Source organism: Otolemur garnettii, unplaced genomic scaffold (assembly GCF_000181295.1).
Source record: "Otolemur garnettii isolate 467f Iridium unplaced genomic scaffold, OtoGar3 scaffold00004, whole genome shotgun sequence".
Classification (NCBI taxonomy): domain Eukaryota; kingdom Metazoa; phylum Chordata; class Mammalia; order Primates; family Galagidae; genus Otolemur; species Otolemur garnettii.
The window spans coordinates 27,308,106-27,321,152 of NW_003852399.1; the positions used below are offsets into that span (position 1 = coordinate 27,308,106).

Sequence of the window (13,047 nt, forward strand, 5' to 3'; positions counted from 1 at the left end):
GGCAGAGTCTCACTGTGTTTCCCTCAGGAGAGTGTCATGGCGTCACAGCTCACAGCAACCTCAAACTCTTGGGCTTAAGCAAGAGTTTGACTGAGACAAACAGACAGTTTGACACTTGTCTCAGCCTCCCAAGCAGCCGGGACTACAGTACCCGCCACAGTGCCTAGCTATTTTTTGGTTGCAGTTATCATTGTTATTTAGCTGGCCCAGGCCAGGCTCGAACCCGCCACTTTGGTGTATGTGATCAGCACCCTACTCACTGAGCTATGGGCATGGAGCTAGTTTTGCTTTTTCAATTATTTTTTTCAACTCCTCCCCTTAACCCACCTGAGTTTAAATGTTACGCACCATTAAAATATCCATAGAAGATTATTTAAGAGATGTCTGAAATTTGGAGTCTAGATATCAAAAGAAAACAAATGGAGAAAACAAATAGACAGAGAGGTAGAAAGTTATAGTTGCTTGCTGAAACCAGAAATGTTGATTAGATCATCTATACAGAAAGAAGATCACTAATATCATCTTGGAAATGACCTGTATTTAAGAAACAAAAGAAACGTGTTTGAGGAAGGGAACAAAACAAGCAGAACTAAGAAAACCCATTGTTCTGGTGTCAAGAATTGTAACAAGCATAAGGTTTTGCCCTACACAGTATCGTGACTGCTGTAAAAGACAAGGCTCCTGAGTCACAGACTAAGGACTTTATTACTCATCGCACAGGAAGCAGCATGAATAGCAACATATGTGCATCAGGTCCCTTTGCCCCCACAAGTCTCATGGAGATGATGGGAGGCAGATGTGTCCAGATGGATACCTAGATGCAGTGCATGTAATTCACATGCAGTGAATTACATAATGGGAAATGAACCTAATAAGAAATGAATCCTATTCAAGGAGCTAAGTGTTTTATAGCAGACAGTAAGCATGTCTTCTGTTTGCTCCAGAGTGAGACACTAAATTTACAATAATGTTCACTATATAAACATCTTTGAAAAGATAGTCCAGAAAAAAGGACAGTCAGTGCCTCCATTCATGAGAAACAGAAAAACACAAAAGACTATAGAGACTTACCTCTTAACACCTGAAGCCAAGAGAGACTGAGGTTTCAATAGAAAGGGTACAATCATAACTATAAATACTAGAGACTAAAGAGGATAAATACTGAATAAGGAGGAGATAACAAGTATCGTCAAGTATATTTAAGGCTGACATATTATTTCACATCACTTATAAAAGTTACATCAAACCAAAAAATAGACATTACAATCCAATGAACATAGAATTTACTTATAATTAGAACAGAGGAAGACCTTGGTGGGTACTTTCTCCAATGGCAGAAATACGAATGAGGAGAAGGAAGAAACACAGGGATAGAAAGGGTAAGGAGGTTAACATGTATTCAGAACTTACTATTTATCTGTCAAATACATTCTTACTTTCACCATCTGTCACAAATGTTCATTCGTTCATTCGTACAACAAATAACTTCTCAAGAATTCCTTATGTGTCAGGCAATGTTAGGCCTAGAGATAAAATGATAAGCAACCAGTGGCTAACTCTACCTTCAAGAAACTCACTAGTAGTAAAAACAGACTATACTACTGCATCATGTAGGCTATGAAGAATGTAACTGAGGTCCTTAATTAAACTGACTAAGTTTGGTAACAGGGAGGGAGAGACAGGGCAGGGAATGCTTCCTTGAAGAGGTAGTAACTGAACTTAAGACTGAAATGGAATTAAGCAAGTATAGAAAGGGCAGGGATGGTTATGAGAATCTCAGACAGAAAAAACAGCATATGTAAAAGCATAATCCCCACTGAAAAACTTAAAATAGATAAAGCTGGACCAATAAAGCTGGACCAAGTAGACAGCAAGAGACGTGAAAGGGAGACCGCTAACACTGGCTTAGAAATTGAAATGACGGTGGCTACGTGTGGTAACTGACACCTGTAATCCTAGCACTCTGGGAGATCGAGGTAGTAGATTGCTTGAGCTTAGGAATTAGGAATTACAGACCAGAATTACAGCAAGACCCTGTCTCTACTAAAAATAGAAAAACTAGCAGGGCATTGTGGAGGGTGCCTATAGTCCCAGCTACCTGGGAAGCTGAGGGAGGAGGATTACTTAAGCCCAAAAGTCTGAGGTTGCTGTGAGTTTCAATGATACCATGGCACTCTACCCAGGACAATAGAATGAGACTGTGTCTCAAAAAATAAAACAAAATAAAAAAGATCTTCCTAATTGTAAAAAATTAAAAGGGAAAGGTTAACCCCTACCACAAAAAAAAAAAAAAAATTGAAATGATGGCCTAAGCTCTTTTGATACTAAATTGATAGTACTTTGTAATCATTTTCTATTACTAAATAACAGATGCTCCAAAATTTATTTAAACATTAACAATATGATAAACAAAGACTCAGATCTTTATAGTAAGCAGAACCTGCTATAAATCGTAGGCAAAATACAGCCTATGCTGTGCCTAAATCAGTCTTCATTTGTAAGCAGATAAAATATGTACATTAAAGTTCATTTTTACATTGTAAGGTACTGTTTTTATAAGGAGTTTTATCAACACCATTAATATTTCTCAGGAAGTTTAATTCCTAATTCCCATTAAAAAGCTGTACATTCTCTCACATTCTGAAATCACAGTTAAAATACTCTGCCTAACAAAGCTCCTCTCAAAAATCACTTTCTAATTCACTTCTATATAATATCTACAAAATCCACTGGTCTCTAGTCTTAAACAAATTTAGAAAGGGCACCAATTTGAGAGCATACTCATAATGATGGCTGTCTTCTACACATTATAACAAGGATCCTCAGAAGCCAGTGAGTATGATCATCATTCAGATTCTATAAACCCAGGGGAAAGTTCATTAACAAACTCATCTATTTATTTGTGAAAACACAAAAAAGGATTACACAGGCTTTTAATTGTTCATCTAGAAAGGTTTAACCACCCAGCATCTTTTTTCCCCTGAAATATAAGAGAAGTTCTTATATTCCTGTTTAGTCTTATTTACAGTTGATTCTCTAAACTCAAAAACCAAAGAAATGTAAATGTACTCATCACTTACTTGCTCATTCATTCACTAAAAGTTTATTGTTATTAAATAAGAGTACTACATGCAAAGTATGGTTCTAGACACTGGGAATATAGCAGTGACCAAAAAAGACAAAAATTTCTGCCCAAATGAAGCATAAAATTCCCCTCACAGGAGAAAAAAAATCAATAATATAAAGCAGTAATATATAAAGTATGGTAGTGTGGTAGATTCTGATAAGCTCTAAAGAAAGAAGAGTACAGAAATAAGACGTATGTGTCAGTGTTTGTATAAGAGAGAAAGAAAGAAAAAGTAGATACAGTGGCTAGGAAGATAATTGCTGACAGGGTAATAGTTCAATAGTCTTGAAAGACTGTTAATAATTTCCTCATTTAAGATTGATTTATTTATGACTTGTCTATAATACCAGTCATACATATATGCCCAACTTAAATCTTGTTACATGAACATAAGATTAATCAAAAATATCTTTAAAAATAGTACCTTACGAGCTGTCTAAACTTTATCATAAATACCTAAGTCATAAATGTAAGTAGTAGTTCCAAGGTGGATAGAAAATTAAAATTTAAAAATGCCCTAAATAAAGCATAACTTAACTTAAAACATATTACATTTTAGGATTAAAATATACCCAAAGGAGTATTTCAAAGTACTAAATGCATGATCACACTAAAATTTTATACACAAATACACAAATCCATAAAAATTTTATACACAAATCCATAACTAAACATAACACTAATATAGAAGATTAGGTGAATTTCCTTAACAACAAGAAAAAAAATAAAATTTTACCTTATAAATACCATAGGTGTCACAGATAATTTTTCTTATACATGTTTACTACATAAAAAGTTAAAAATGCAAATAAAATTTTATGTACTTAGAAATGCATTTAAATTACAGACATAAATATTGCTAGAAAAAAATCAGATTATTTCAATAAGTTTGACTAACTGTATATGTAGCAAAACAAAAAATTAGGAGTCCAACTAAGAATATGTGGCAGCTTCAAATAAGATTATCTCCTTAGGTTTCAAAACAATGACTGTTTTGGTCATTTTAATAGCATCCTAATAATATGATTTGAAAACAAAAACTACTACACAGGTAATTATATAAAGGAATTTACTAAACACCATATTTAAGGAACATGATTAAATTGGCATTAACAAAGCCATGATGTTTTATTTAATCAATAATCCCTTCTTTCTAAAACAGTCCCAATTCCCATTTTTCATAAAGTTTTATTGAAACACAGTCACGTTGATTCATTTAAATTTTGTCTGTGGCTATTTCTGTGCTACAATAGCAGAACCAAAGAGTTGAGACAGAGGCTATATGATCCCCAAAGCCTAAAAGATTACCTGGCTTTCTATTAAAATATCTATTCATCTCTTTAGCTCTGCCTTAAAAGATGGATAAAATCCCTAATTTAGGTCTTGGAGTCATCTTCACATCATTCTTTCTTTAGGATTCGATACCCATTCTCACCAAGCTAGTATGTTTTTGATGAGTGTCTCCTGTAGAAGAATGTTGACAGGCATCCTCACACTCATCTTTCAAATACTAATTTCCATTTTCTAATGTGGATGCTATTCAGCTGCAAACAATACTGCAACAAAACTCATCTCCCAATGTTTTTGTATCCCTGCACACTGCTTTAATATTCACCCACATATAGTTTGTCTAGTCAGTTAATTACAAATCTTTTTGTAGCTTCTAATTTGAATTTAACAATGCCTAACCTACTTTCAGTAAGCTACAGTATTTGCTGAATAATATTAATATAGCTATATTCTTAAGCACCCATTTGAAACTATTCACTGGCCAATTAATTCTAAAGAAAAAATTCAGAACCCTCCTTTAACAAATCTCTACATTACTATCTTATGAGCCATCCTCATTGACTGACCACCTTGGCTTTACTAACCACATACTGGCTAAATGAACTCATGGTAGATGCTGGTCTCTACCCCTATCATACCTCTACTTTTACCCCCAGTCTTTATTGATCCTGCTAGTATTTCCTCTCAACATGAGAGGTATTACGGCTCTGCTATTATGGTATTAGAAAAACTGAAATAGATTCTAGGCAAGGTTTTACCAAAAAAAATAAAGCTATAAAAATTAAGATCATGACCCTTGGGGTTATTTCTCAGTTCCAACACCAAAATCATTTCCTTTCTACAAAACAACAGAAGGCCCAAATAGCTAATTTAATGTAACAAACAAACAAGCAAACTATGGGTCATGAAGTGCTATTATCCCAAGAAAATACGTATTATATGATACACTATTTTTTAAAACTCAATTGTACTTTATAGATACAAATCTGAGGTTAAACATTATACATACAGCTAAATTCTCACATAAAATAAAATCATTATTGTTTATAAAAACATTTCCATTATCAAAAATTACACAAAAATATTTCACTTGAATTTTGAAAAAGCACTATTGCAGGGACTATCCCAATAAATATAAATCACTACAAAAGAAAAAAAAATGTTCAATTTTGAAAGCCTTTCTGAGAAGAAAATGCAAAATAATAGAATAATGATATGTTTGTACTTACCAGAACTGTGGCAGTAGTCCATATATTGTGGAACTTGAATTGTGAAGGCTATCAAATCTGGAGCTAACAGAGATTCTGGCTTTCTACTCTCATTGAGCCACTTGGTGCTATGAAGGTCTTTAGTGTCAGAAGGACCCTGAAGCAAAGGAATCAACTTCTCTTTTCCACTCTCCCCTGAATAGAAACATTTGTAAACAGCAACAAAATTTACTAAATAAAATATAGGACTATCTTGAGGATGTTTAAATTTAAAATATAACATGATAACATAACATTTTAGTTTTACTTGGTGATTAGTTGTACATTTAGCTATAAGGAGTCTGATAAAATTAAAAGCACTTTTATCTCTTAAAATTGATTTTTAATATTTTGCTAAAGAATGTAGAAAAGTTTATAAAAGGAAACAACTTGAACACACTGTCTTCTAAAAATTCAATGGAAATTGTGCCTCTATAGGCTTATCCTAAAATTTAGTTTTTGCTAAAAAAAAAAAAAAAACTATAGTTTTCTAAAAATTTATAAAATAAAATATTGGTAGGAAGGTGAATTTAATTATAAACCTACATTTAAAACAATGAGATTTCCTGTGTAATTTTGTTATTTTAACAACATTTTAATTTTTCTGTCATCTATATCTTCTAACCCCCCAAAAAGGTATAAGAATAAATATCCTTTTAATTTTTCTCCCTTATAACCATTCTTAAAAATATGTAAAGTTGTTCTCCTTCCATAAAATTTTGTATTTAAGTCAAGAAGCATCATCCTGGCACAATTAAAAAAAAAAAATTTAAGTCAAAATTTAAAACCTCTGATTCATAGGAACAATGAGTAAATTCTTGTTTCAGTAACGCTCCTTGTAAAATGCAAGGCCAATTCTCCTATACAGGCAATAAAGTTTTACACGGTCCAGCTGCACATACCTGGGGCTTTGGCACAAATTTTTATTGATCCCATGGTCCCAGAGGCACATTTGACCAATGATGTGCTGCAGTACTTCAATTCAACATTCTGGATTGAGCCCTCAAGAGTTGGCAGGGGATTCTTAGATTTCACACCTAATAAAAGAAAACTGCAAATGTACTAGCCGATTGAATTTAAATAATTTTTATACTCCTTCACCAAGGCATTTAAACTTAATTATACTTTAATTATCTACCTCAGATGTTCTTACAGTATTTGTGTTAGGTTTCATAGTTCAATGTTTAGGAGGTAAAAGCATGCAATTTTAAAATAAAAGGACTGAACTCTTAAAACTATTCTTACATAGTCAGCTCTTGATTAGTCAAGCTGACAAAAACACAGTAAATGTATAGGTTTTGTTTAAAAACCAAGAGATAGTTTAAAAATCATTTTTAGATTTAGAATACAGAGTAAGATTATTCTTTTAATAGACAAAGACATTTAAGCAGAAAACTACCTGAATAAACAAACTTCCCAAAATATCTTCATCAAGTGGGGTGAAGAAATAAAAGCAAAAGGTTGATTATCCCTTATCTAAAACATTTGGGACAAGAAGTGTTTTGGATTTTGGATTATTTTGGATTTTGCAATATCTGCATTATATTCTTACCACTGGAGCATCCGTAATCTGAAAATCAAAATATACCATGCTCCAAGGAGTACTTCTTTTGAGCATAATGCTGGCAATCAAAAAGTTTCCAATTTTAGAGCATTTGGGATTTCAGATTAGTGATACTCAAATTGCAGCTCAAAACAGCTCCTAAGTTAAATTTCAATAGCCTATAAACAAAACAGACATGCTCTGTGTAGTTAAATTGAGCAAAGAGATTTTTATAAATTAAGAAAAAAGTAAGGCTCAGCGCCTGTAGCTCAAGCAGCTAAGGTGCCAGTCACATACACCAGAGCTGGTGGGTTCAAATCCAGCCTGGGCCTGCCAAACAATAATGACAACTACAACCAAAAAAATAGCTGAGTATTGTGGTGACTGCCTGTAGTTCCAGCTATTTGGGAGGCTGAGGCAAGAGAATTGCTTAAGCCCAGGAATCAGAGGTTGCTGCGAACTGAGATGTCACAGCACTCTACCCAGGGCGAAAAGTTGAGGCTCTGTCTCAAAAAAAAAAAAAAAAAAGGAACGAAAGAAAAAAGCGAATATTAACAATTTTAATCTGTACTATTTGCAAAAGGATATAAAATAATTACCATAAGTAAGTGGTTCGAAATTTTTTTTTGAGACAAAGTCTTGCTCTATCTCCTTGGCTAGGATGTTTGCGCTAAGCCTCAGCTTAGCTCAAAACAACCTCAGACTCTTGGGTTCAAGCAATCTTCCTGTTTCAGCCCTCCGTATCTGGAACTACAAGCACATGCCACTACAATGGGCTAGTTTTTCTATTTTTAGTAAAGACAGAGTCTTGCTCTTATTCAAGATGGTCTCAAACTCTTAACTTCAAGTAATCCTCCCCCCTCGGCCTTTTACAGTTCTAGAACTACAGACTAGAGCCACTGGGAAAATTTCATTTAAAAGGAAGAACCTCATTTTGGTCCTTAACGGTAGACAACATTATAGAAGAAAAGCCTTAAGAACACTATACTTAGCCTAAGCAAGCGCAAGAACCCATCTCTACTAAAAATAGAAAAATTAGGGAGGCATTGTGGCTGGTGCCTATATTCCCAGCTACTTGGGAGGCTGAGACAAGAGGATTGCTTGAGCCCAAGAGTTTGAGGTTGCTGTGAGCTATGATGCCACAGCACTCTACCCAGAGCAACAAAGTGAGACTGTCTCAAAAAAATAATAATAATAATCAAAGAAAAGAACATTATATTGACAGTACTGACAACCACTATGATGACAATTACGATGATGATGATGAACTGCTCTAATCAATTAACATTTACTGAAGACTCAGCATGCGTTATACATAATATTTCATTTAATCCTTGCCATAGGCTTATTATACAGATATTCTAATTATTCCCATTTCATAGAAGAAGATACAATGGATTAGAAAGCTAACTCATTTTTGTCCAAAGTATCTCAGTTACTAAGTGAAATAGCTAAAGTATTAAACACAATCTGATCCCATCACAGATGACTTTACCACTCTTTCTGCCTATATTCATGAGCTTCAACCAACATAATTTCTTTTCTTTTCCTCATTCCATATTTTGTTAAAATTTATCCTATCTTTCATATTTGAAGCTTCTTTAACTATGTATGAATAATTAAGACTATAAACTTTTGTGATAGATGTATTAAACATTAATTTCCATCTTTAATGTGTTCAAGAAGACCCATAACTTCTCAATGAAATTTTGAGTTATCTCAAGCTGTGGCCCAGAAAGCTACAATTTAACTGACACATAAAATGATTTTCAAATGGCTGGACTAGGATGTTACCCTGAGAAATATCATGCACCATACTAACCTATAACTTCAGAAGGAGCTGTTAACTTGCTAATTTCAATTTAGTCTTTAGGTAATTCTACATTCATTGTTGGCTATTTTCCAATATTTGCCACCTGTGAAGTGATATTCATTATCCTCAGACGAGAAATTCTGAAAACCACTGTCTATGGGAGATTTTATGGAGTCTATGAAACCTAAAAAATAGTATCTCAATAATATGTATTTATATATTTTTCTAAGGTACTTTTATCAGATTCTGAAAACTTGTGTCTCAAAAGACTTTAGTATCTCTGAAAATAAAATGATGCCAACAATACTAATATAATCATCACAGAAAGAGTAGTACTAATTATCATAGCACCTAACATTCAATGAACATTTACTGAGTTCCTTGCATTATGCCTACTTTAGTTATCACACTCAAAAAATCCTGAAGTAGCTATTACTGTTCTTATTTTTCTATTTTACAAGTAGGAACATGAAAGGTTAAAGAAATAAAGATTTTTGCTAAAGGCTCAGATTGTAAAGTGATAAATCCTGGATCACATTTCTTATAAGAAAAGATGCTAAGCTTCCTTACCTATGTAACATCTTTTGTGGTTTCAAGTAATTATAATCAGTGAATAACTTATTCTGCTCCAATACTGCATTAAATGATGAGAAGAATATAGAACTTAATAATAACCTCCCCGGCCCTAAAGCTCTCATAGTTAAGATTCTTGCCAGTACTAAATTTTAAAAAAAAGATAGGAAACATATATAGCTATTAGCAAGATCTATTAACTAAAAGATTCTTTCAAGAATTGCTAATGGGTTCAGAACCAAAAGAATTGAATTAGTTTCTGGTATATTCAAAAGTAAAAGAATCTGAAGGGCCAAATGATTTTGTTTTTAAATTATTTTATAATACTGCTTCTTTTAGAGTTTCCAGCTTTGTACCCTACCTTGAATCATAAATAATAAGTCTTTGTTAATATTTCATGCATGTTATGTATGACTCATCAGAAGGAGTTGCTGAAATCTCTTCTAATAAGAATTTTATATACCTGTATATAAAAAATTGGTTTAAACTAATACTATCAAAAATTTAGAGTTAAATTTTTACAACTATTATCTTTCTCATTTGTTTGTTTGTTTGTTTTTGTTTTGAGACAGGGTGCCATCATAGCTCACTGCAACCTGAATCTTTCGGCTCAAGCAAGTCTCTGCCTTCATTAAGCCTCCTGAATAGCTGGGACTACAGGCATGCTCTACCAACCCCAGCTATTTTTTTCTATTTTTTATAGACTTGGGTCTCAATCTTGCTCAGGCTGGTCTTGAACTCCTGGCTTCAAATGATCCACCCACCTCGGCCTCCCACTAGGATTACAGGCATAAGTGACTGCACCCAGACATTTCTCAGGTATACACAGTACTATCAATAAAATAATCTAACAATCATTACCAATTTTTGTAATACAATTAAATATAAAATAATGCAATGCTATTTCCTTTCTTTTCTATAGTACATTTCTATAAAATATCCTATCCTATACTTTTCTATAAATTTCCTATACTTTTCTATAGTACATTTCTATAAAATATCAACTCCTTACAATATTCTTAATCCTAAAATGCACCATTTAACCCTAACTCTTTTACTACTCAACTTTCTTGCCTGCTGTAATTCTTATAGCCTCATTGAGATCTTTCCTTCAGTATCAACTTTCTAATGTTCAGCAACCCACTTATGGTCACCCCTTTAATTATCATCTATAAATTAAAAGAAGAACTAATAAGAATGATCTGTACATCTCTGTGGATGTAAAAGATGAAAGAGTCAAACCATATGTTTACCACCATTGAACCCTTAACCACCACCAAAGGAGTGTTAATTTTTTTCAGGGATTTGAACTAACAAAGAAATTAAAATGAAAATACAAGAAATGAATAGTAAAATCTCAAAGAGCAAGAGCAGTCAATAAAATTTTGGAAGATGAACAAGTAGCAATGAGTAGACTTAGAAGAACACAGAAAAGTGCCTTTGGGTAATTAAACTAAACAAGTTGATCTGTACTAAGCCCCTGAAAAATAAATAAATAGGTCAGTTCAGAAGGCAGGATGCAAATGAAACTAAAAAAGATAAGGAAAGACTGAATGTCTATCTAATGAACACAGATCCTTTCCCTCAATTCATGCAGCCAAGCAACTACTCAATATTCACCCTGGCAGATGACTGGAGGGTACACTCTGGAAAGGTTAAACTAGAAGGACTCTGTACTAAGGAACATGAGATACAACAAAGGATATGGTGCATGTTAGAAAGGAGACATTAATCTAAAAATCTATATAGAGTATATATACTGGATAATTGGATCTCCCCTTCTTTTATTCTCAAGCACTGAGTGCCAATGGGATATCTTTCTGTGCAAACTGGTAAGTCCAAATAAAAGGAATTGATACTGATGATTGATTATCCCTCTAACAAAAACGAGCTGTGTCCAATTCCCACAGTGATACCAGCCATTTAACAAGTTCAACCTCACAGAAAGTATCCAAGTAGTTATTTTGTACTTTATTCAACACTATGAAGGTTCATCAAATATTAGATAAAAATTAGTAATATGACATTCAGAGATTTAAGAAAAACACAGAGGAAAGGAACTTGAAATAAAGAGACAATGCTGGGAAGAGAAAACATCAAAAAAGAAATTTTCAAAGAATAAGAATAGTTCTTAAAAATAAAAATAAAAAAAATGTTGTTAATTCTTTTTCAATTAGTGGAAAGACTGCAAAATAAAGTTGAGGAAATCTCCCATAAATTAAAACCCAAAAAATCTATAGAGATTGAAAATGAAAGGAAAAATAACAATAAAAGGAAAAGATCAGCACAAATAATCCAAAATCTGAAAAACCAAAAGTTCTAGAAAGAACTTTCAAAAGCAAATAGCAACCAATTCAAGACAATTTCCCAATTGAAGAAGAGTAATTTCAAATTAAAAGGGTCCACCACAGAGCACAACGAAATGAAAAAACACACACATAAATTTACATCACTTGACATCAGAGCAAAAGAGATGCTCCTAAAAGTTTCTGAGATTATTTTACACGCACACATAAAACAAAAATAGGTAACATACAGGCGGGGCATGGTGGCTCAAGCCAGTAATCCTAGCACTCTGGGCGATGGAGGTGGGAGGATACTTCAGCTCAGGAGTTTGAGACCCACCTGACCAAGAATGAGATCCTGGGTATTCAGCACACCTTTAGGGTGCAGGACATAACTACACGAGAGAATCTACCTAACAAATTCAAATATTGTGACTTGGTTGTTTTCACCTTCACATTAACCTAAAATTAAAAAATAAATAAATAAAGTGGGGGAAAAAAAAGAATAAGATCATGTCTGTGTAAAATATAGAAAATTAGTCAGGCACAGTGGTACATACTTATAGTTCTAGTTACTTGGGAGGCTAAGGCAGGAGGTTCTCTTGAGCCTAGGAGCTTGAGGTTGCAGTGAGTTGTGATGATGTCACTACATTCTACCCAGAAGAACAGAGTGAGACTCCCCCCATCCCCCCAAAAAGTAACATATAAACAATTAGAATGTCATCAAACTTTTTTTTTTTTTTTTTTGCAGTTTTTGGCTGGGGCTGGGTTTGAACCCACCACCTTCAGTATATGGGGCCAGCGCCCTACTTTTTTAAGCCACAGGCACCACCCATCATCAAACTTTTTAATAGAAATGCCCAAAGCAAGAAGACAATAAAACAATACTTTTACATTTTTACATTTTACATAGGAAAATGACTTCCACCCTAAAAGTAAATCTATACACAGCCAATCAATCAATCACATATAAAAGTAAAATAATGATTCATTAGGGCATGCCAGATCTAAAAAAAGTTTACTTCCTATGCTAGAAAGACAACTAGAGAATTGTGTTCACCAAAAAGAGGTAGTAAATTAAGAAAGAGTAACATGTGGAAGAAACAGAGGCTCTAACATAGGAGAAAAGAGAATCCCAGAAAAATGATAAAAGGAACTTTGAGAACATC

At 33.5% G+C, this 13,047-nt stretch overlaps 1 protein-coding gene across 3 annotated transcripts in view; it reads right to left on the reverse strand.

The window, feature by feature from the left end:
• The window catches only part of VPS13B (vacuolar protein sorting 13 homolog B), a 777,819-nt gene that overhangs the window by 554,786 nt on the left and 209,986 nt on the right, over positions 1-13,047 (reverse strand). For all 3 annotated transcript variants that reach the window (XM_023517476.1, XM_023517471.1, XM_023517472.1), the window contains exons 18-19: positions 6,567-6,701; positions 5,647-5,820 (exon numbers count right to left, since the gene is read on the reverse strand). In XM_023517476.1, coding sequence (XP_023373244.1) covers positions 5,647-5,820; positions 6,567-6,701 — 309 coding nt within the window. The remainder of the gene's footprint in view (positions 1-5,646; positions 5,821-6,566; positions 6,702-13,047) is intronic.